This window comes from Microtus oregoni, unplaced genomic scaffold (genome assembly GCF_018167655.1).
Source record: "Microtus oregoni isolate MIOR12 unplaced genomic scaffold, Mior012 000040F_ref0000088, whole genome shotgun sequence".
Lineage (NCBI taxonomy): Eukaryota > Metazoa > Chordata > Mammalia > Rodentia > Cricetidae > Microtus > Microtus oregoni.
This window is the reverse complement of record NW_024543207.1, coordinates 22507305-22529833: the sequence shown is the minus strand read 5'-3', so window position 1 is coordinate 22529833 and position 22529 is coordinate 22507305. Positions and strand designations below refer to the sequence as shown.

At 46.3% G+C, this 22529-nt stretch overlaps 1 protein-coding gene across 2 annotated transcripts in view; it reads right to left on the bottom strand.

Annotated features, from left to right (window-relative positions):
• The window catches only part of Slc9a3 (solute carrier family 9 member A3), a 48898-nt gene that overhangs the window by 3532 nt on the left and 22837 nt on the right, over positions 1-22529 (bottom strand). Inside the window, exons 2-16 of one of the 2 annotated variants that reach the window (XM_041632217.1) lie at positions 13511-13813; positions 11325-11485; positions 9713-9791; positions 9017-9194; positions 7827-8047; positions 7288-7490; positions 6694-6783; positions 6527-6597; positions 5365-5494; positions 3019-3134; positions 2348-2477; positions 1960-2136; positions 1709-1781; positions 920-1027; positions 299-548 (exon numbers count right to left, since the gene is read on the bottom strand). In XM_041632217.1, the coding sequence (XP_041488151.1) occupies positions 299-548; positions 920-1027; positions 1709-1781; positions 1960-2136; positions 2348-2477; positions 3019-3134; positions 5365-5494; positions 6527-6597; positions 6694-6783; positions 7288-7490; positions 7827-8047; positions 9017-9194; positions 9713-9791; positions 11325-11485; positions 13511-13813 (2290 nt within the window). Of the gene's footprint in view, positions 1-294; positions 549-919; positions 1028-1708; positions 1782-1959; positions 2137-2347; positions 2478-3018; positions 3135-5364; positions 5495-6526; positions 6598-6693; positions 6784-7287; positions 7491-7826; positions 8048-9016; positions 9195-9712; positions 9792-11324; positions 11486-13510; positions 13814-22529 lie in introns of those variants that run through there. The other variant, XM_041632218.1, reaches the window with a different exon arrangement.

The window sequence follows — 22529 nt, the reverse complement described above, 5'->3', positions numbered from 1 at the left end:
CCTCAAACCCTTAGTCCTCCTACCTGTCTTTTGTAAATGTTGGGGTTATAGACATATACCATCATGCCCGGCCTCAAATGTTTCTGTCTACTACACATTAGCTAGCTAGAGAAGCAGGCTCAAATGGAAGTTGTCCACCAGTCTCCTAATACAGAAATACACAGCTGGACAGATGACCAAGACAAGGTCCACAGTGTGAAGAGAGCTGCTGGAAAGTCTGAAAAAGTGCGGGTCCAGGAAAGAGTCCGGAAAGCAATAGCTGGGAAGAAAGCAGGTGTTAGAGGAAGAAGCCAGTTACATGTGTGTGGACTCAGGGGACGCGGGATGGAGCTGGTCCTCAGGGCCATCGGCCAGCAGGAAGGAATCCACTGATTTGTTGCTGAGGCGGAATGGTGTCAGACGGCGGAAGTTGCTGGGAGAGTTGGGAATCTGGAAACGGGCCCTCTGAGAGGGCACCACGGTCTCCCCAGGGGACAGCCAGGGCGGCACCCTGGATAGGATGCTTGGGTCCAGGTCCTCGTCAGGGGAGAACACAGGATTATCAATTCCTAAGAGAAAGGGCAGCTGGTCAACCTCTAAGAAGTTCCCCCCGGGGCAGAAGGAGGCTGAGGGGATGGGCTCTATACTGTGACTATGTCAGCTCTTCTTGTGGCTACCACCTTCAGACCTAGACACTTAACCCTCATTCCAACACCTTTCCTCTACCTTTGAGACCCCATACGACCCAGACAAGATGGCAACATCTCTCCTTTCTCAGACTTGGTAATATACTTGCTGTCTGCTCTGGGGCAAAATCTAAGTGGAGGAGGTGGCACTTCCAAGACTTATAGTAAGTGCCCCCCCCCCGCCTTTGGTTCCTCCTTCAATGGCTCACTTGGGGCAGCAGGGACATCTCTTCCACCAGCCCCTCCTATCTCACCTGCCCCAGATTCAGAGGTTACATCCTTGGTGACATTGGCCAGAAACTCAATGCCCCCAGTGATCTCTTCATAGTTGGTGGTCTCCTCGGGCTCTGAAAGTTCTAAATCTGGATAGCAGAGGAAAAAAAAAAAATGGGTAAGGATGACTCGAGTTCTTTATGGCTGGTGATAATCCCCACCACCACCTCCCCGCCCCCCAACACACACAGTTTTCCACAGAACCTAACCAACCCAGTGTCCAAGTGGCTGGGGTCAGCTGTGTAAAGACCTGAGTCACTCCTATGGTGCTCCCTTTTGTGACCCCAACCATACTTGGTCTTTGGGAAGGTCTATTGGACAGGAGGAGCTGGAACCTCAAGGCCTACGATGAAAAGAATCGAGAAAGTCCTCTATCTTTTAAAGAAGATGTGTGTGTGTGTGTGTGTGTGTGTGTGTGTGTGTGTGTGTGTGTTCAGTGCCCACGGTGGCAGAAGAAGGCATTAGATTCCCTGGAGTTGGAGTCACAGGTTGCTTAAGCTGCCTTATGTGGGTGCTAGGAGCTGAACTTGGGTCCTCTGGAAGAGCAGCAACCACTCTTAACCACTAAGCTGTCTCTCCATCCCATAGGAGGAGTGCTTCTCTATGGTACAGCAACAGGAGGGGCAGAGAAGAGCACTAATGGCCTAGTGGCACCACCACCCCCAAAACAAGGAATGTGTGGAGGCCCAGGGTCAGAATCCCTGGGTACAGCCACCAGCAGGGGCAGAAGTCCCTTCTGAATCAAGCACGTGCAGAGAAGCAGGTCGTACCTTTCTCCTTGATGATGAAGTTGTGTGCCAGGTTCTCCGTAGGCAGCTTCCCATTAGGAATGCTGCTATTCCTCTGTGGACAAGTATGAGCTCTTACAAAGGTACAAACACCCAGTTCCCCAACTTGCTGACATTTCATCTTCTGTCCGAGACCCCAAGGGCCTCTTCCTGGCAGCAGAACCACAGGGTTCCCTGACTCTTCCCACTATTTAGAAGCCCACCCAACAACCACTGACCCCACCTTTCCTCACCCGCTTCTGTGCACGCTCCCTCTTGTACAGCTTGGCTGCCTTCTTGTTTTGGTTGATGCCTAGCTTAGCTGACTTAAAGGACTCCATGCGCTTCTTCATGGTTCTGTGAAAGATTTCCTTGTCCTGTTTCTCATCCTCGTTGGGTGTTAGCTTATGCCGGCTATAGAGATGCTTGTACTGTGGGAGCAAGGGACAGTCAGCTGGGCCTGTATGGCCCAGGTGGGGACTCAAAACCTCCAGCTCAGCCATGAAGACCCCTTGTCTGAGAAGGAGGCAGACATTCCTGTAGGTGTGTGGTTAGGTTCCACCAGACACAGCACAGAAGGGACGGCAAAGGCTTACTCTGGGGGATGGGGGGGCTCTGGGTGTCTCATCCCCTAGTACCCACCTCCTGTCGAGGCTTGTACAGGTACTGCTGCAGTGTGTGGTGAGTGACCATGTCCTCAGTATCACGAATGCTCCTCCGCCTCTGCTCCAAGGATTGCATATCCAGGCACACAGCGCTGACATTCTCCCTCCTGCATGGACCAACATTGAGCCAGGAGGATAATTACACAGAGGTCTCCTGCCCTGCCTAGATACCTGGAAGTCCCTTTCTGTACTGCTCAGATGGTCTCCTAGGATGCCATCTACACTTCTGTTGAATGAACTCCACTGCCACCAGTCCCCCTCCACAGCCCAACTATGAGTGCTGAGGCCCACAGTCTCTCCTAAGCATTGGAAATCTAGAACAGCCACCATCATAACAACTGGCCGTCAGCTGCCCACAGTAAGAGGGTATGAAATGCTGGACCAGGTCAGGCATCTGCTGCTATCCTTTCCTGCCCTTCCCCTAATATAAGTATACCACACAGTCCCACTGACTGCTGAGTAAAGGTGTGCTCCCACAGATGGGGATGCAGGCATCTTTTTGTACCCTTCTCCTACTCTGGTCCACTCACACTCTCCTGACTCAGTTGCCTTAGGACCTGCAGAAGGAGCTAGTAGGCTTAAGAGTCAGGAGAGAGGTGCTTTTAAAGAGTACCCTTTCCCAGGGAAGTTTTTGAATTGGTCACATACAAGAGATAGGAGACAGATGCCTCCACAGTAGATGGGCGGGGTGTGCTGAAGTCCACGTTGACCATATTGTCCATACTCGGGGAGCGGATGAAGGCCAGGGACCCACGGCGCTCTCCCTATAAGGAGGACATAGACTCCTTAGTACTCAGGGATGAGCCTTAGGCATCACCTGCCACAGAGAAGTCAAAAGATCCTGAGAACAAGCTCAAGAGCCTGTCAGCTCTGGGAGGTAGAGATGGAGCCCAGAGGTGGACCCTGTCCATCCTCACAGCTCAGCAAGAGCCAAGATACAGAGTAGGAGCTGGGATTAGATCCTTGTAGAGGCCACCAGAGCATCACTTGAGACGAGCAGAGCTAAGAGTTGAGCAGACAGAATAGTAGGTAGGAAAAGAATCTCTCTCTCTCTCTCTCTCTCTCTCTCTCTCTCTCTCTTTTAGGTTTTTCGAAACAGGGTTTCTCTGTAGCTACGGAGCCCGTCCTGGAACTAGCTCTTGTAGACCAGGCTGGCCTCGAACTCACAAAGATCCGCCTATCTCTGCCTCCCAAGTGCTGGGATTAAAGGCGTGCGCCACCATCGCCCGGCGGAAAAGAATCTCTTAAAGGACACTGGCAAGTCTAGGATATACTACCCCCACTTAAAGAATGGCAAGAGATAGTTTTTGTCCCCACCACAGCCACCAACCCACAGGCCTTAGTTTGAATGAAAATCAAAACCACACAGAACAGAGCTGGCAGCAAGCAGAATTACTGGAGGATAGAGAAGCTGTTTCCTAGCTAGGGGCTGTGAACGAGCAAAGTGAGAGGCTCCTGAGATTTCACAGACAACAGTAAACTATGGCCTCAGGTAGAGTCCCTGGGGGACAGCTTGTGCCAGGGTTAGAAGGGTGATGGCCTATCAGGTGTGTTCCTCCCTTAATCATGTCAACACATCATTGTATTTTACAGTTTGTGAGGTTCTCTCTTGGAGCCCTTCAAAGAGGGTGGGATTGTGTGGCTATCTTTGGAACTTGGCTTGGACTGCCTACTCCAAGGTATTTGGCGTATCACTGATATGGGCTGAGGCTTTTGGTCATTTTATTCTAAACCCATTGTTGTTTGTATTCTTTATTTTTTTGTAATTCATCCTCCTCATGTGTGGGCAGTGGTCTCTCCCATATCATCATTGATACCAGGCACTCCCCATCTCAAGGGGATATCAGGAAAGAAGTCAGGTGACCCTTAGGGCAGAGACAGAGCTGAAATGGCGGTGGGGTTCCTGTTCAAGGGTGGGAGACAAGAATCAAGGGGTGGGGAAGGGATGATATAGACAAAGCAACCGTGCAGGACTTGGAGCCATCTCCCCCAGCAGTGATGAGAAAGATGTCACAAAGCTCAGACATCCTGGCTGGTGCAGTAGGGACAGGAGTGAGGCTTAGGGTCCTGACCAGTGTGAAGTCAGAGCTAAGAGCTTCTCAGAGGCAGAGACAGTGACTGCCAGGGACCTCCCCCCACACTTTCACTCCTATCCTCCATCCATGATGTGGTGCCAGGGGCACCTAGTTATGCCCAAGAGAGGAGGCATCTCAGATTGAACACCACAATATTACTTGAGTGGCAACAGCCATGAGGTCATAGGGTGCCTGGTTGAACCTGTGTCTATATATAAAGGATGCTAAGGGGCCCAGATAGGGATGGGTGGGTCAAGAATGCACTGGCCACAAGATAGTCACGTGTGTCATTGGAGCAGTTCATATGAATGTGTACATGTGTGTCTGTGTTATATATATATATATACATGTGTTCAAAAGTAAACATGTATGTATGTATGAGGGCACACGTACCTGGGTATGTATATGTTCATGCATGTATATGTGATCATTCCTGTATATTTGGGTGTGCATGTATAAGCCATGTGTATGCATTTGTGTATGTTCATGTAAGGCTGCTTGCTCCTTAAGGTTGTCAGCCAGTAGGAAGTATCTACCAACTTGTTGCTGAGTACAACATATATGTGTGAATAGGTAGAAGACCTGGGCCCATATTCTCTATTTCCCAACCTTTTCCCTTCTCTTTAGGGAAAATACAGGCATTCAGACTCCTCTATCATGGTTACCATGCTCAATTCTACCAGAACCACAGTATCTAGACAGTCACTGTGCCAGTCCTCTGATTCCTGAGTGACAGGAAACTCTGATATGCCCTATTCCCAGAGTCCAACTCCAGGCCTCACATGAGCTTTTGCAGGGAGTCATCCAGGCACAGAGCACAAGGGTCACTCACCACTGCCCTCTGCCCATGCCCTAGACCACATGTATTGTCTTACTATAGCCCTCAACTTTAGCAGAGGGACACAGGATATTCACATACCTCAGCCACATAGCTAATGGCATCCTTCAAATTCAGCTCATGGAAAACATTCAGAATCCGATCTCGAGATTTTTGAGCTGATCTTCTCATGAGGACTTTGCTGAGGAACTTCCTATCAAAATTGGACCACCTACGGGACAAAATATCACATCAGCACTGGGAGTCTGGGGCTGCCTGCTTCACAAGAACAAGAGCAAGGTCAGAACAGGTAAATGTCTGCCAGAGATAGGCACAATATAGGATCAGTCTTTTTTTCTCCTGGTTTTTATTTATTGTAACAACCTGAAAGAGAATTTTAAAGTGAAAGGTTAGCCACCTCTGGTCTCACCCTTTGCTTTCTCCCACTGACAGTGGCTGGCAGTGAAACCATATGCCATTTCCAAGTGACCACCTGACCTCCCAGGTGCTGTGGGGACAGGACTAAGATTAAGACACCAGCAGCCACAGTTCCAATTCTTGATACATCACTGTCTAGGGTGCAATATTCAAGTTAGCTCTGCAACCTCACATGGACTCTAGGTAATTATCTCAAAACAGGCATTAACAAGGGTGAATTAAATGCTTTGTCATATACTTCTAAGTACCACTTTATGTTGTAAAATATAAATGATTTCTGTTTCATGAACAAGATAATTTTAGATATAGATGAACACACCTTTCCTCTATTAATGAAATAGGGAAGTGATTTATTTTCCTGGTTTTTAATTCCTACGTTATTTAAGTTTAACATTAACTGGTCAGTTAAAGGGTGTCTCTATGACTGGGACAATCATCAGGAATAAGATTCAGGTCCCTGGACTGGTGGTTGCTCTGTTCTCTCAGTTAATATTAACTTTGTTTTTTACCTGCTCGCACCCAGGAGTCTAGTTCACATTTAAGCCCTTAACCTGGGAATGGAAGACACCTGACAAGATGTCCGTGGGTTGTCCTCTGTTCATTCTTGTCCCCAACATTTATACTTCAAGACCAGCCTACCACTCAGTTTGTCTCTGGCTCTTTTGAATGGAGAGGTCCTCCAGAAATTGTGTCTTGTGGGTCTTAAATAATGGTAGCACAGCTGACATGGCTTCCAGTGTCTTAGTGGCCCTGTCTGCATGTGTAGGACCCACAGGTCCGAGTGGTCACTGGTAGAAGAAGGAATGTTACAGCTTAAGCTACTTACTTATCTCTGAGATAATTGTGTCCAATTTGTCCTGAGATGTCCTCAATGGCTGAGAGGATGTGGTCAAAAGCCTTTCAGAGGAAAGAAACTTCATTGGCCATCCATCCTCACCCTCAGCCTCCCCTGGCTGCGCCTCCCCTGGCTGCACATTGCCACCCTCTCCTTACCCGGCCGTGTAGCTTCTCGTTGAGCTTCGGCTCGTGCTGCTCACTCCTCTTCACCTTCAGCCACTGCACCAGGGGCTTAATGGTCAGGCCCTGAAAGACAACCTCGCTAATGGGGCAGGCCGGATCCCCACACCGCCCCGCCCCCAGGGCCCTCTAAGCACAAGCCAGACAGACATTCAATCTCTTCTTCCTCTGTAGGCAATCCAGGGACCCACAAACCCATGGGCACTGCCCTATAAAGCCCCTGTGCTGTGGATGTCCATATAGACCTCAGAACCTCCAGCTGTCACTTTGACCAGCCAGATACCAAGGTGTAGTAGGTGCCAATTATTGTTTGACCAGTCAGCAGTCAGGAAGTAACTAGGTCTGTTCTCCTAAGTCCTTCCCAGGAAGTAACACTTTTAGAACAAATTATGCTATGTCCCCTGTGGGGCCACATGAAAACCTACAAAATGCTCCTAATAACTAAAATTATAAAAACCAATTAAAGTGTAAAATCTGGGAACACTCAACCTGCAGGGCTGAGATAGGGCCAGTTGCTCTTAGGTAGGTTTGGGCACCCTGAGGCAGTGCCCTGGGCAATAGGAGTCACACCTGAAAGATGACTGTGAAGAAGACCACGATGAGAGTGGTGCTGACAAACAGCTTTTTCTCCTTGACTTTTGTCTCATCCAGAAGTACCACCAAGGCATAGGCCACTGCCCCACGCAGGCCACCATAGGACATGACCACCTGGTCAATGGTCTCTAGCTGCACCATGCGGTAACGATTCAGGATCCAGGTCTGCAGAACAACACCTGTAGGGAGAGGTCACTCAGCTCCGTGGCTGCTTTCTCCAGGGCCTCACCTCAGGGCTCCCTAAAGCCCTTTGACCCTCTGTGAAGGCTGGGCAGTGGGTCGACTGGCTAGGGCTCTGTAGGAAGAGGCAACAGTGCTGCTCTCACCCCAGCTTCTATTTCCAGTTCCTTGATCCTGTCCCTTGGTGCCTCATTGGTCCCCATGCTGCACTTTGAGAAATACTGGCCTTTATAGAGATCAATGGTTGGATTTATTACTGAGCTGCCGTGGGGCCCTCAAATCTGTACTCTAAACTAAGGGAGCCTAGACACTACCATGAGTGCCCCAACACTCACCAATGGCTCGGTAGACAGAAATGAAGACCAGCGTCAGCAACACAAAAGCCGTGTTCCATGTCCAAATGAGTGGGTCCACAGCTGAGATGCCCAGGAACATGAAGATAATGGTCTCTGCTCCACTGGCCAGCATCTTCATGGTGTAGCGCACAGTGGTGGCCGACTGCTCTGAGATATTGGCCTTCACGTACTTCTGGCAGCAGATTCCACAAAAGGTGATGCTGGAGAAGGGGCAGTGTGAGGTTTCCCTGCCTCTATTCAGGCAGGCTGATGCTTCAGACCAGAGGTCTCCAGGCCCAGCTCTTGCCGTCCCTACTTCCTTTGGTGGCATTACAGGCCTCTGCAGATGTAATCTAAAGTGGACAGTCCTGTGTTGTGTGCACACTGCTCTTCCTGAGAATCAATGCCCTGAGCTAGGTCTGCCCAGCTGCTCCCATGCTCTAAGACTAGATGTGGAGTTTCAGTGAAGAAACAGCCTTCAAGCCTGTGGGCCTGTTGGTAGCTGATTGGTAACCAGGTCATAGTAGCCTTTGGAGAAGCTTGCGGCCAACTTGGGTGTCACGCAGCTTTTGCCTAAGTGTGAGGCTGCATGACAACAGAGACTCTAATAGGGTTTCTGGTCAGACCATTCTTGAATCACAAGCCACTCCACACACCTACCCTGCCCTCTCAGTAGGCATGTGTCTAGCCAAGGACAATTCTGAGGATTTATCAACTTCTTATTTTTTTAAAAAAAAATAAAGCCAAGCAGTGGTCTCACATGCCTTTAATCCTAGCACTTGGGAAGCAGAGGCAGGCAGATCTCTGTGAGTTTAAGGCCAGACTGGTCTACAAAGCTAGTTCCAGGACAGCCAAGGCTACACAAAGAAACCCTGTCTCAAAAAACAAAAATTAGATTGACTTCTTTGCCCCTGACAATAAATTTCTACCCAACTATGAAAGCCATGGAGGTGGAAGCTACACAGTGGGCTTGAAATTCACACTCCAAAGAAGAGACAGTAGGCAGGGACCAGACTCACTCCCACAGCCCCTTCACCAGGATGATGGCAAAGAGCCCAATATCCCCTTTGTTCACAGTAGCACCTTCTGCCAGGATGTTTGAGTGCAGGGGATCTCTGGCATATACCAGCTAGAAAGCCACCTACCCAACCCAGCCAACAGCAGAAGGTGATTCCTTGAGGGAGACTTACGCCAGGATGGCTGACAAGGACAGCATCTCGGAGGTCAGATAGGACAGGTAGGAAATGACAAAGACGAAGCCAGGCTCGATGATTCGCACATGCTTGGTGAAGCGAGTCACCAGGGACAGCAGGAAGGCGAAAATAACACCCACCAGAGTCCCCCCTAGGCTCACCACGAAGAAGGACACTGTGAGAAAAAGGAATGAATTGTCCTTTGTGGTTGGTACTGTGAGTGAAACTGGCCAGGTTGGCCAGTCATTCCTCATGGAGGGCTCCTGATAACTGCTCACAGCAATGCTGAAAGTTTAGTAAATGAGGCAACTTTGCTTTCTATGGAGAGAGTGTCTTGTCTTCAATTTTAGTGCGGGAGGCAGAGGACAGAGACCATGTACACAGGAGACAGGACCCCATGGTAGGGAGCATTGCCTTGACATCTCTACAGCTTTGGGTCAGTGGCAAGATCTGAACCCTGTGTCCTTATACACTGTCTATCCGTCCTTGTTTAGGGAGACCTGGGGTTGACTGTCCCTATCCTTTCTCTGAAGAACACACCCCAGGACCTTCATCCAATAGTGTTTATGTGGTGTTCTGGGAAAGGAGACACCAGGATAGCAGAAGTCCCAGGGATTCTGTTCTAAAGAGGAGACAAGCCTCTGTATTCTTTGACCACTGTATCTAAAACCAGGAACCAGGCAGGATACATACCTATTCCTTTCACACACTCCACGCCAGTCACCTTGTCACCACCCAGTGTCACAAAAGACTCAAAAACATTGTACAAGACCTAAGGGTACAGAAGACAGGAACATATCTAATCAGCCCTGCATCCACACTGAGCCCTCCCTGTTTAGTACCCCCTCTTTTCTGGATTTGGGCCCCAGAGTTGACACCTGAAACAACTAAAAACACTTTTAAAGCCAGCACAAAGTAACAGTGGCCAACAGGAAAAGGTCAGAGGAACCAGCAAGTAGGATGTGCAGGTGAGGGGGTGTCCCAGATCCAAGGAAATAGGCCCAATCTCTGACTCTTATTCTGTGCTCTTGCAGACATGCTCAAGGAACACTGGAAGAGCATGAACCATGAGGGCAGGAGGTAACCTTTAGTCCACAGGAGGCTTCAGGGCCACTGAGACTCAGGAAGACTAAAAGCTATTTTCTGAGTCTCAGACTGGGTCTCAGATGGGCCATTAGAGCCTCCTGCACACACAGAAATCTGTTACAGTGCACGCTTCAAGAGAGCATAAGACATGGGCAATTCCAGAAGGCAGAAGAAACCAGACACACTTCCTCAGGTATCAGCTAAGTGTTCAGGCCCATTCTTACCAGTTAACCCCTCACCCCCTCCCACAGACCTGTAGTCCATCTGGGGACAGGTTATGAAATTTCCATAGCGCTGTTCTGAAACAACAGCAATGTTTATGTTTCATGAACCTGCTTCTTGTTGCCAGGGTGAACACAACCTCATCCTCATGGAGACCCTATGCTTTCTCCACTGCCTGGGTCTAAGAAACCCCAGATGCTATCAGGGGATTCTTGACTCACTGGAGGAGCTGAATGTGTTTCTTCCACTTAATGTTGTGTCCTGACCACAATACCTCAGAATGCTGCTGTTTGATAGGAAGTCTTCAAAGAAACAGCTAAGGTTAAATGAGAGCAATAGAGTAGATCTCGTATAAGAAGAGTGCAGGACACAGGCACACACAGAAGATGGCATCTGCAGGCCAGGGAAAGAGGCCTCCAGAGCCAACTGTCATGCTTGGTTCTCAGCCTCCAGTCTTGAGCATTAAAACAATAAATCCCCACTGTTTAAGCCCCAGCTTCTGTGGTGTTTTGTTACTGGTGAGCCCCACAGATGAATGCAATTCCTGTAAGACTTCGTTGTTTGTCTACTTCTCAGGAACTAGTGTGTAGTAGCAAGTGTGGGTCCAAAGTTATAGTCCTCTGGGGGATGTAAATATAGGGATTTCAGCAGGGCAGAATTACCTCCAAAGGCATGGAATGGGTGGGCCTAAGATTGGGAAAGAGATAAATTGGATGAAGCTGAGTTAGGGAATCAGAAGGTCAGAGCCTGTCCCTCCAATTCATATCCCAAGGCTGCTGCACCAGTGAGCAGGGACAGATGAAGGATACACCCTGCAGGGTGTTGTACATCCTACGTTGCAAACATGGCTGTAAACAAAGACCATGTGTAAATAGTATCCCTCTTCCTAGCTTAGCTATCTGAGGCATATTGGTACTGCCCACTTGTCAAGGTATCCTAGAACTTCCAAGCAAGTGAAATGTTCTGTAGCTTCCTCAGGGACCCCACCATCACTCACCACAGTCACTGCATCATTCAGCAGTGACTCTCCGAAAACAATGATGAAAAGAACTTCATTGACGTGGACTTCCTCAAACACAGCCAGCACAGCCACAGGGTCCACAGCAGCAATGAGGCTACCAAAAAGCAGGAAATCCAGGAGTCCAATCTTCAGGTCACCTGCAACAGATGTGGACCATGGTACAAGGTCTTGCCACCTGGATCACTCTACCAGGTCCCTAGGAGATCAGAGGCATCAGGAATAAAGGGTAGACACAACTCTTCCCAGGGCTACCCAATGACAAAGAAAATCTGAGACTGGAGCTTGCAGCCAGACATCCCAAGAATGTGTAAGGCTAAACAGTTCCCATGTTAGTGCTTCACTCTCTTTTTTGAGCTGGGGCAGAACTTGCCATCCCAGAACCAAGGGATGAACCTTGGGAAGTAAGTGCTTCAGGTATCGAGTGTGCCCTAGGAAATAGTAAAGGGCACAGAACAGAGTGCCCTCATCTGTGACTACTAAATTCTGCTGCTTCTAACGAGCAAAGCCTTCTGGAGTTTCCATTAAGAAATGGACCACACACTTGACTGCCACACCATAAATGCCCTGCCCAGCTTTCCAGAGCAAACTAGTTTCAAGGCTACCCTAGCAGGGCCAGACTCTTGTTCTAGAATCTTGACAGAAACAGAGTACATTCCAAAAACAAGCTGGATCCCAGCAGATGTACAGTTCATTAAATCAGGACTGGCCCTCCCGCTTGGACAGTGCACCCATATTTGCCTCGTGCCTGGAACTGATAAGCTGCAAGACAGCTAGCCTAAGTTGACTCTCCCAGTAAGGATGAGTGAGCCCCAGCCTTGAGCTACGGACTACAGAGACTGACCACTGCCTAGGCAAATCTGGGTATACCATCAGCCAAAGTCACAGAGGAAAGGGAGCTCATGGGATCAGTACGATCTTTCTTGGTCAGCCTTGACCAGCTAGTTCCCAAAGGTGGAACACAGGCCAACATCACTTGTCTATCATGGGGGGGTCTGTAGGCAGTGATGTACAACAATGCTCGTTATTAAAAGACACTGTGGTATAACAATTCTTCATGGCTATGGCCTGCTAGAAAGATGGGTCTGGATGTCCCGGGAGAGTAAAATGCTCTAGATTTTGGTGACCATGCAATTTCTGGTGTAAGTGTATTTGCCAAGGCTCAACTATTTAAAGGCCTGTGCTTACACCATAAGTCAGTCCATTAGAGGCTTCTCTATGCACCCTAAAAACATCTCTGGGAGCATCACATGCTGGGATCTTATGGGTGACAAGACTGTTGGGTGAGGGCCAGCATGACCCTTGAAGGGTTATGGGTATTAGATTCCAGAAGTTCCTGCTCCATATCCCAAGACATCTCTCCAGGGCAGAGGCAGCCAGCCATCTAAGATGTGTCCCACCAACTTATGGTATCACCAGTGTGACCAGTAGCACCCCTTCCAGAGCAGATGCCTATAGTTTCATAAGCCAGGCAGGTCCTTACCACTGGGGTCTCTAGTGATGCAGGAATTCAAGGGAACTTCCTATAAAGATAAGATCCCAAGCAATTGATAGTTCCTGGGTTTACTGGTCTCTTCTTCTCCTTGGTCTCTAGGATTTCAAGGGCCTCATTCACTCACTGAATGTGCCAAAGGGAAAGTCCTGACTCTGAGTCCTCCTGTGAACATCTACTCACACCTGCTCAGGTATCACCTACTGTCTATCAACTGGATAAAGATTCAGCACAGAGGGTGGAGTGTTCCTGGGAGGTAACCAAGGCTAAGTGAAGTAATCACTAGCAGATTTGAGCAGAAACAGCACAAATCACTCAAGACTTTGGGGTGCTCAACTCTGTAATTCACTCATGAGGCTAGGGGGGTGAACAGCTGGTTCACACCACACTGCCAACTATGACAGGAGTAAGAACAGCTGCCTATACACACCTACCCATCCTGCTGCTCCGTGTGGTCACAAATCTGTACTGAACGTAACAAAACAGCCTCAGTTTGCAGATGTCCCAAAGAAGCATATTATAGACGGAACCTTCTTTCAAATACTAGGCTAGTAGTCCCGAGAGATACTGCCCATCATCCTTAGCCGCAACCCTCCTACGACTGTGATCTGGACCCTTACCTTGGCTCAACAGAGTGACTTGGACTCACCCAGAGGGCCATATATAGACTTACCCATGATGCCACTGAGGTAAACACCATAGAGGGACAGTCCTGTGGTGGCTGCATTCCATATAGTGCCAATAACAGCATATAGCAGAATGGTGCCCAGGTTACCAAAGAAGAGTCGATTGGGCATGAAGTATCCAGCATCCAATACGATGGGGGGCAGCAGGTAGAAGAAGAAGAGCGTGGGTGTGAGTGTGAAGGACGCAATGTGGTCAGCTGCCCAGACGATGCCGCCCAGCACCAGGCCCAGAACGATGAGCAGAGCACTCTCAGGGACGATACTGGTGACCTTGTGGGACAGGTGAAAGACTGTGGGAAGGAAAGAGAGTCCGGGATATCAAATCCTATAAGGGACCACAATGATAACGAGTAGAACTGGAGACAAGGTCCCCCAGAGGAATGGGAGGAATTGGGGGGGGGGCAGAACCCCTACTAGCAAGGCATCCATGAGATCGAGGAAGTCACTGGTTTCTTGCAAGTTTGAAAACTGGGAAGTCAACTAGTTTCTACCTGGGGTTTTGAAGACCCTTCCTGTAGGACTCGCGATCAGTGGTTCTCAGTCTGTGGGCCACAACCGCCCAAACCACTGGAAAGCACAGATGTTTACATTGCAGTCACAACAGTAGCAAAATTATAGTTATGAAATAGAAACAACAATAATTTTTGGTTGGGGCCACCACAACATGAGAAGCTGTATTAAAGGGTCACAGCATTAGGAAGGCTGAGAACCACTGCACTAGATGGACCTCTTCCTAGGTGCCTGGGGTAATGTAAAGCTCTGCCCGCCCCCAGCCACCCACAGCTGATGGTGATAAGCAGGTTCTTCTGGAGATTAATTGTTCCCACCCACGGCTGATGGTGGTAATGTGGAGATGAATTGTTCCCACCCACGGCTGGCACACATGGACGGAGCCAAGAGCTGGATAGAGCTCAGTCACACCAAGCCAGTGTCTCTACCTTGTGGCATCTCCATGTTCACACGAGGATGACAAAGTATGTTCACCAGATGACAGAAGCTCCCACCCCATGACAGACTCCGCGGGTAGAGGCTACATAGCAATTGAGAGGGAGTGACCTAAGTTGGGCAGATGGACATCCCTTGCTTCCCAGGTAGGTGTCCTCGCCCCAATTTGATCTGGATGTTCCAGAGGTTAAACCTGTTTCACTGCGGTCACCTTTAGGAAACCCAAGCTCCTCATGTCCCCCATGACTCATGTGGGGTCACAGCCATTTAGGAGTAGTAGCTCCTATAGCAAGGGTCTTCAGAACCCCAGGAAGAAAGACCATCCATCTCCAACCCCTCAGGTCCCTGAGACTCCTCAGCCATCACCAACCCTGCTAGAGCTTGACAGGTGCTCAGCTCTGCCCTGTGAAGAAGCGCAGACATTTGGTCATGGATCCTGTGTCATAATTCCTATGCTAAGCCTGATTTGAACACAATTGGAATGATGACAGAAGGGCTTCCTTCTTTGGCTTAAACAACGTTTTATACAATCAAATTCATTCACTGAGGCTGTCATGCTGATGAGATCTCTGAAATCTAAAAAAAAAAATGTGGAATACTGAAGGGACTTAAGAGGTAAATGAACAGCCATGTGGCAGGACACCCCATTCTCTAGGACCTCCACAGTGGGACAAAACCCCAGGCCTCTCCCCCAACTCCTTGGCTTTTCTAGCCAGCCAGGAGAGAATTTCCTGCAGGTTGACTCCCCGCAAACCCAACCCCATCCATGGACCCTCCAAGCTACTAGCCACACCCTGCCTAAGAGCTGAGAGCTTGCTACAATACTGAGGGGATCAAGAGAGAGCACCAAGAGTGCGAACCAGGAGAGAAGACGAAGAAAGCAGGCTAATGGAGACCTCAGAGGCATTCTGAGACAGACATTGACAGTACAGAGCAGACCAAGAAAAACTCCCAAACACTCAGACAGCCACAGCAAGAATTGGACCAAGACACAAAGACACTGCCAGCCTCATTTGAAGGACAAGACGGGTAGGTGCTAATACAAGAATCCCTCCAACAACCTAAAAAACCAACATGGCAACATCCAGAACCCAGTAGTCACAGGAAGACTTGATCATCCTAACCCAGAAGGAGCAGAAGAAAACAACTTTAAACGTAACTTTTTGAAAATGATGAAGACCTTTAAAAAGGAAATGAAAAACTCCCTTAAAGAAATGGAAGAAAAGACAAACAAAAAATTGGAAGAAGTTAATAAATCCCTCAAAGAAACCCAAGAAAAAGCAATCAAACTGGGGAAGCAAACAGTTCAAAGTAATAAAGAAAACACAAACTGAGGGAATTCTAGAAATAAAAAATCTGGGTAAATGAACAGGAACTGCAGCGGCAAGTATAACTAACAGAATACAAGCGATAGAAGAATGAATCTCAGGTGATGAAGATACTATAGAGGAAATAGACTCATTGGTCAAAGAAAACATTAAATCAAACAAATTCTTCACACAAAACATCCAGGAAATCTGTGACACCATGAAAAGACCAAACCTAAGAATAACAGGTATAGAAGAAGGAGAGGAACTCCAGCTCAAAAGCACAGAAAATATATTCAACAAAAAAATCATAGAAAAAAACTTACCCAACCTAAAGAAGGATATCCCTATGAAGGTACAAGAAGCTTACAGAATACCAAATAGACTGTATAAAAAAAGTCCCTTCACCATATAATAATCAAACACAAAATATACAGAATAAAGAAAGAATATTAAGAGCTGCATAGTAAAAAGGTCAAGTAACATATAAAGGTAAACCTATCAGAATTACACCCAACTTTTCAGTGGAAACCATGAAAGCCAGAAGGTCCAGGATAGATGTGTTGCAGACACTAAGAGACCACGGATGCAAGCCAAGACTAACATACCCAGCAAAGCTTTCAATCACCATCGATGGAGAGAACAAGATATTCCATGATAAAAGCAGATTTAAACAATATGTATCCACAAACCCAGCCTTACAGAAAATACTAGAAGAAAAACACAAACCCAAGGAAGCTAACTGCACCCACAAAAACACAGGCAACTAATACCCCCCCACCAGCATAGCCCAAAGAAGGGAAACACACAAACACTACTACTGAAAAATAACCAGAATTAACAACCACTGATCATTAATATCGCTTAATATCAATGGACTCAATTCACCTATAAAAAGACACAGGCTAAGAGAATGGATATGAAAACAGGATTCAACCTTCTGCAGTATACAAGAAACACACCTCAACCTCAGACAGACACTACCTCAGAGTAAAGGGTTGGGAAAAGGTTTTCCAATAAAATGGACCTAAGAAACAAGCAGGTGTAACTATTTTAATATCTAACAAAATAGATTTCAAACTAAAATCAATCAGAAGAGATGGAGAAGGACACTTTATACTCATAACAGGAACAATCCATAAAGATGTAGTATCAATCCTGAACATCTATGCCCCTAATATAAGAGCACCCACATATATAAAGGAAACATTATTAAAACTTAAATGGCACATTAAACCCCACACAATAATAGTAGGAGACTTCAACACTCCACTCTCACCAATGGACAAGTCAACCAGACAGAAACTTAATAAAGAAATAAGAGAACTAATAGAAGTCATGGATCAAATGGACTTAACAGACATATATAGAACATTCCATCCAAACACAAAACAATATACCTTCTTATCGCACCTCATGGAACCTTCCCTAAAATTGATCACATACTCGGTAGCAAAGCAAACCTCCACAGATACAAAAAAATTGGAGTAACCCCCTGTGTCTTATCAGATCACCAGGGATTAAAGTTAGAATTTAACAACAAGACTACTCTCAGAAAGCCTACAAACTCATGGAAATTGAACAGTGAAATACTGAACCACCTGGATCAAGGAAAAAATAAAGAAAAAAGTTAAAGACTTCCTAGAATTCAATAAAAATGAAGGCCAAACATATCCAGACTCATGGGACACTATGAAGCAGTGCTAAGAGGAAACTTCATAGCACTAAGTGCCCACATAAAGAAAACGGAGAAAGCTCACACTAGAGACTTAACAGCACACCTGAAAGCTCTAGAACAAAAAGAAGCAGACTCACCCAGGAGGAGTAGAAGACAGGAAATAATCAAATTGAGACTGAAGTCAACAAAATAGAAACAAAACAATACAAAGAATCAATGAAACAAAGAGCTGGTTCTTTGAGAGAGTCAACAAAATAGACAAACCCCTATCCAAATTAGTCAAAAGAAAGAGAGAGAGAGCATCCAACTCAACAAAACCAGAAATTAAAAGGGGGACATAACAACAGACACTAAGGAAATTCAGAAAATCATTAGGTCATACTACAAAATCTTGTACTCCACAAAATTAGAAAATGTAAAAGAAATGGACAGTTTTCTTAGGTAGATACTATATACCAAAATTAAGTCAAGGCCAGGTCAGCAATTTAAATAGACCTATAAACTGCAAAGAAATAGAAGCTGTCATCAAAAACCTTCCAACCAAAAAAAGCCCAGGGCTGGATGGTTTTAGTTCAGAGTTCTACCAGCACTTTCAAGAAGAGCTAATACCTATACTTCTCAAAGTGTTCCACTTTGAGGAACATTGCCAAACTCTTTTTATGAGGCTAAAGTTACCCTGATACCAAAACCACACAAAGAGTCAACCAAGAAAGAGAATTACAGACCAATCTCACTCATGAACATGGATGCAAAAATACTCAATAAAATACTGGCAAACCAAATCCAAGAACACATAAAAAAATCATCCATCATCTCAAAGCAATTTCCCTAAAATGAGGAACAAGACAAGGCTGTCTACTCTCTTCATATCTCTTCAACATAGTTCTAGGAATAGCAATAAGACAACATTAAGAGATCAAGGGGATTCAAATTGGAAAGGAAGAAGTCAAACTTTCATTATGTACAGATGATATGATAGTGTACATAAGTGAGCCCAAAAACTCTACCAGAGAACTCCTACAGCTGATAAATACCTTCAGTGATGTGACAGGATACAAGATCAGCTCAAAAAAAAAAAAACCAGTAGCCCTCCTATACACAAATGATAAAGAAGCTAATAGGGAAATCAGAGAAACATCACCTTTCACAATAGCCATAAATCACATAAAATATAATGGGGTAATACTAACCAAAGAAGTGAAGACCTTTTTGACAAGAACTTTAAGGCATTGAAGAAAGAAATTGAAGAGGACACCAGAAAATGGAAGGATCTCCCATGCTCTTGGATGGGTAGGCTCAACATAGTACAAATGGCAATCCTACCAAAAGCAATCTATAGAGTCGATGCAATCCCCATCAAAAATCCAACACAATTCTTCACAGACCTTGAAAGAACAATAATCAACACCATATGGAAAAACAAAAACCCAGGATAGTCAAAACAATCCTGTACAATAAAGGAACTTCTGGAGGCATCACAATCCCTGACATCAAGCTCTATTACAGAGCTACAGCACTTAAAACAGCTTGCTATTGGCATAAAAACAGAGGTTGACCAATGGAATAAAATAGAAGACCCAGATATTAATCCACGCACTTATAAACACCTGATTTTTGACAAAGAAATTAAAATTATACAATGGAAAAAAGAAAGCATCTTCAACAAATGGTGCTGGCATAACTGGATGTTAACCTGTAGAAGAATGAAAATAGATCCATATCTATCACCATGCACAAAACTCAAGTCCAAATGGATTAAAGACCTCAATATAAATCCGACCACACTGAACCTGACAGAAGAGAAGGTGGGAAGTAGTCTTCAATGCATGGGCACAGGAGACTACTTCCTAAATATAAACCCAGTAGCACAGACACTGAGAGCAACAATAAATAAATGGAACCTCCTGAAACTGAGAAGCTTTTGTAAAGCAAAGGACACAGTCAATAAGACAAAAAAGCAGCCTACAGAATGGGAAAAGATCTTCACCAACCCCACATCAGACAAAGAACTGATCTCCAAAATATATAAAGAACTCAAGAAATTAGACATTAAAATTCTAAATAACCCAATTTAAAAATGGGGTACAGAACTAATCAGAGAACTCTCAACAGAAGAATCTCAAATGGCCAAAAGATACCTAAGGAAATGTTCAACATCCTTAGCCATCAGGGAAATGTAAATCAAAACAACTTTGAGATACCATCTTATACCTGTCATAATGACTAAGATCAAAAACACCAATGATAGCCTATGCTGGAGAGGATGTGGAGTGAGGGGAACACTCATCCATTCCTGGTGGGAATGCAAACTTGTACAACCACTTTGGAAATCAGTATGGCGGTTTCTCAGAAAATTGGGAATCAACCTACTTCAGACTCGAGCAATACCACTCTTGGGCATAAACCCAAAAGATGCTCAATCGTACTACAAAGCCATTTGTTCAACTATGTTCGTAGCAGCATTATTTGTAATAGCCAGAACCTGGAAACAACCTAGATGCCCTTCAATAAAAGAATGGATAATGAAAGTGCGGCACATTTACACATAAGAGTACTACTGAGCAGTAAAAAAAAAAATGTGACATCTTGAATCTTGCATGCAAATGGATGGAATTAAAAAACACTATCCTGAGTGAGGTAACCCAGACCCAAAAAGATGAATATGGTATGTACTCACTCATAAGTGGATACTAGCTATAAACTAAGGACATTGAGCTTATATTTCATGATCCTAGAGAAGCTAAGTAAAAGGTGAACCCCAAGAAAAACATATATAGATCCACCTGGAAATTGGAAACAGACAAGATCACCTGACAAAATTGGGAGCATAGGGGTGGGGGGGGGAGAAGGGAGCATGGAAGGGGACGAAAAGGGGAGAAGGGGAGGGTTGAGGAAATCTTGAGGGAATGGGATAGTCGAAATGGAGGAACAGCAGATATGAGAGCAAGGAAAGAGATATCTTAATAGAAGGAGCCATTATAGGGTTAGCAGAAACCTGGTTCTAGAGAAATTCCCAGAAACTCACAAGGATGACCCCAGCTAAGACCCTAAGCAATAGAGGAGATAGTGCCTGATCTTCATTTGCCCTGTAGTCAGACTGATGAGTATTTTAAATATCACCACAAAACCTCATCCAGCCACTGATAGAAAGAGAGGCAGAGACCCACACTGGAGCACTGGACTGAGCTCCCAACGTCCACTTGAAGAGTGGGAGGAATGAGAATTTGAGGAAAGAGGTCAAGACCATGATGTGTTCACCCACTGAAACAGTCTACCTGAGCTAGTGGGAGTTCACAAACTCCAGCTGTACTGGGAAGGAACAAGCATAGGACCAAACTAGTCCCTCTAAATGTGGTTGACAGCTGCATGGCTGGGGAAGACTGAGGGTCCACAGGCAGTGGCACCAGGATATATCCCTACTACATGTACTGGCTTTTTGTGAATCATTCTCTTTGGATGTATACTTTGCTCAGCATAGATATAGTAGGGAGGGCCTTGGACCTTCCACAAAGCAAAGTGACTTACCCTCTCTTATGATTAGGGAGGGGTGGAGTGGTAGGGTATGTGGAGGGATTGGGAGGAAATGGGAGGAGAAAAGGGAGTGGAAACTTGAATTGGTATTTATTAAAGATCTAATAAAAAAATGTGTATGTCCCCTAGCCCAACACTCCCACTCCCAAACATCCAAAATTCCTCTTGGGCCAAGGTGGTATGGTAACCAAACAGGGTCTGAACTCAGAAAAATTACTTCCTGGTGAGGCCAATGATGGTGGGGCCTGCAGGATGGATCCACCCTTCTGAACTGGATAGCCTTGACAGGGCTCCCTGGCTGGTTTCTCCACAGGTAATTGCAGGGATTGTAGGGATCAGGTGGGCTCCTCCACCCTGTGGGTGGAGGTTGCTACTATCCTTAACCATGACAGTCCTGAACTACATACAAGCCTGGAGAAAAGCAAATGTCAGATCAGGTTGGCACTACTATCAACCTTCTAGCCTATCACCAGAAATCACCGACATAACAGAGACTCAGTCACATCACTGGTTACCACCTGTAGTCAGCAGTCCAGACTCTGAGTTCCAGGGAGGGTCAGGTTTTAGCTGACATAGACAGATGGTTTGTGTTTAGGGGTTGGAAGAACTGCTTGTCTGTACCACACATCTTTCCTCATCCCGGGCACATATCTTACCAATTTGAATCAAGTGTCTCTTCTCTCCTCTGAGAGTTTCCACTATTATCAGGTGGAGTTAGCTGTGGGGCCTATCTCGTAATACTAAGGGCTTGGCAAGACCACAAACAGGAGTATATGATTATATACGTGCCTGGGACAAGTATATAAGAAAAGGTACCAACTTAAAAGGAGGGAAGCTGCTGAAGGGTGTTGCCAGGGAAATTTCTTGATTCCATGGGCCCTGTCCAGGGTTATCCAGACTTTTGAGGTACCAAGAACACTAGCAGAAATATATCTGGAGGATCTGATATTGCTGAGGTTTACAGGCTTGCATTCTCTCATAGGGTGCTGTCTCTAATCCAGGGAGAGGCCATGATGTGGATGAGAGGATCCTAGATATGTGCTGCCCACGGGAGTTGGGGACAAATATGTGTGACATCACCAGTTGCACACAGAAAGCTTGCATCCTCACTCTGGACCCTATCGCCATGGGCAAGGGCAGCCCAAGAATCCTAGCAAATTTTGATACCCAACTTGTAACTCCCAGACTCAATGGATCCTGAACCACCCTAGGGTTCTGCATTCTTAGACCCCAAGGAGTTGTACTGAGGAGTTCTTGTGAACCTTGGGAAGAAACTGTGATGCCAGAGGAATTCTACGAACCTGTGCCTTGGCTTTCCACCTCTCTGAGCCAGGATAAGGTTCCCATTCCCATTCTTCCTATAAACTATAAGAGTTGAGCTCTGGTTTCAATGGCTCTGTTCAGAAATGTCTGGAGCCCCTGTTTCTGCAAAGATTGGCAGCAGCTGCTCCATGACCATAGTTTCCCATGTGTTGTGATTGTGGTTCAGCTTCTCCTCAGGGCAGAAGCCCTCCAATCCCACAGGACCCATGTACCAGGCTTACA